Source organism: Montipora foliosa, chromosome 8, assembly GCF_036669935.1.
Source record: "Montipora foliosa isolate CH-2021 chromosome 8, ASM3666993v2, whole genome shotgun sequence".
Classification (NCBI taxonomy): domain Eukaryota; kingdom Metazoa; phylum Cnidaria; class Anthozoa; order Scleractinia; family Acroporidae; genus Montipora; species Montipora foliosa.
This window is the reverse complement of record NC_090876.1, coordinates 22,318,752-22,319,763: the sequence shown is the minus strand read 5'-3', so window position 1 is coordinate 22,319,763 and position 1,012 is coordinate 22,318,752. Positions and strand designations below refer to the sequence as shown.

Here is a 1,012-nt window from a genome sequence, read left to right as displayed (position 1 = left end):
TCTCATCGCTTTTATCATGGGGTTTCACGTAAACAGTCATTTCTCTAGGTTCTGCAGGTTCCGCGGTTTCGCCATCTGCAGTTCCTCAAATTAGTCTCCCCATAATTTGTGTACTGCAATGAGCTTGTAATAAGACTTAAGACTATAACTTCAATAAAATAAAACTAACCACAATTCAATCGGAAATCATAACAACTTTACCTGAGGGAGACCTCCATTTACAGCTTCTCCATCATTGTCAAAATAAGGATACAGTCCCAGTTGAGTCTTGTAGAATATCGCGATATATTCTCCACACCACGTTTGGTTTCGATTCACTACAAAGTCAAAGGCATCCAAATCCAAGGATACATTCCAATCTGGTGCACAGTGATCTGTAGGAGTATTCCACACTGTTATGAAAGGTTTGTTGGGAAGAGGAGGGCCTTGAAGGCAGCGCTTTGCAAAGCAACCATGCAACGAAATAAGGAGGAATGCAACTAACAAAGTGTGGAAGCGAATTGCCATTCCTGTCAAGCAATGGGCTGTGGCAAGAGTCTCCCGCATATTGTACCTTTCCACACAACAAAGTACACTGTAAAACTAGGACCTTTTCTTTTCTATCTTTCCTACAGAGACGAAAGGCACAAGATGGCGTTAAAACCCCGTGACTTTCAGCTGACAGATCCAGTGCTCCAACGACTTTATATGTCACGTACTCCTTATAATACGGTTACCGGAAGTGAGCTGTTTTACCTTTTAATTTGTCTTCACACAACCACATTTACATCATAAGTATCTTTTCTCCATTAGAGATGATTGGTATAAAAATCTGGGAGACACCACTGTCCTGGCCCACTTTTCTGAAGCAGTCGTCTTTTGTCACGCAAACAAATAAAATGACTGAGGGAGGCTTGGGAACTTCGGTCATTTTATTTGTTTGCGTGACAAAACACGACTGCCTCAGAAAAGCGAGTCGCTCGACTGATTTATGAAGAGGCTGCTCGCAGTCGTGGACGATGAGTCTTGCACA

The 1,012-nt window shown here is 42.4% G+C and overlaps 1 protein-coding gene across 2 annotated transcripts in view; it reads right to left on the bottom strand.

Moving 5' to 3' along the window:
* Nucleotides 1-794, bottom strand: part of LOC137968007 (hyaluronidase-1-like) — a 15,976-nt gene extending 15,182 nt beyond the window's left edge. Inside the window, exons 1-2 of one of the 2 annotated variants that reach the window (XM_068814619.1) lie at nt 736-794; nt 202-374 (exon numbers count right to left, since the gene is read on the bottom strand). In XM_068814619.1, coding sequence (XP_068670720.1) covers nt 202-374; nt 736-763 — 201 coding nt within the window. In that variant the 5' untranslated portion in view covers nt 764-794. Of the gene's footprint in view, nt 1-201; nt 665-735 lie in introns of those variants that run through there. The other variant, XM_068814618.1, reaches the window with a different exon arrangement.
* Between the last annotated feature and the right edge of the window lie 218 nt (nt 795-1,012).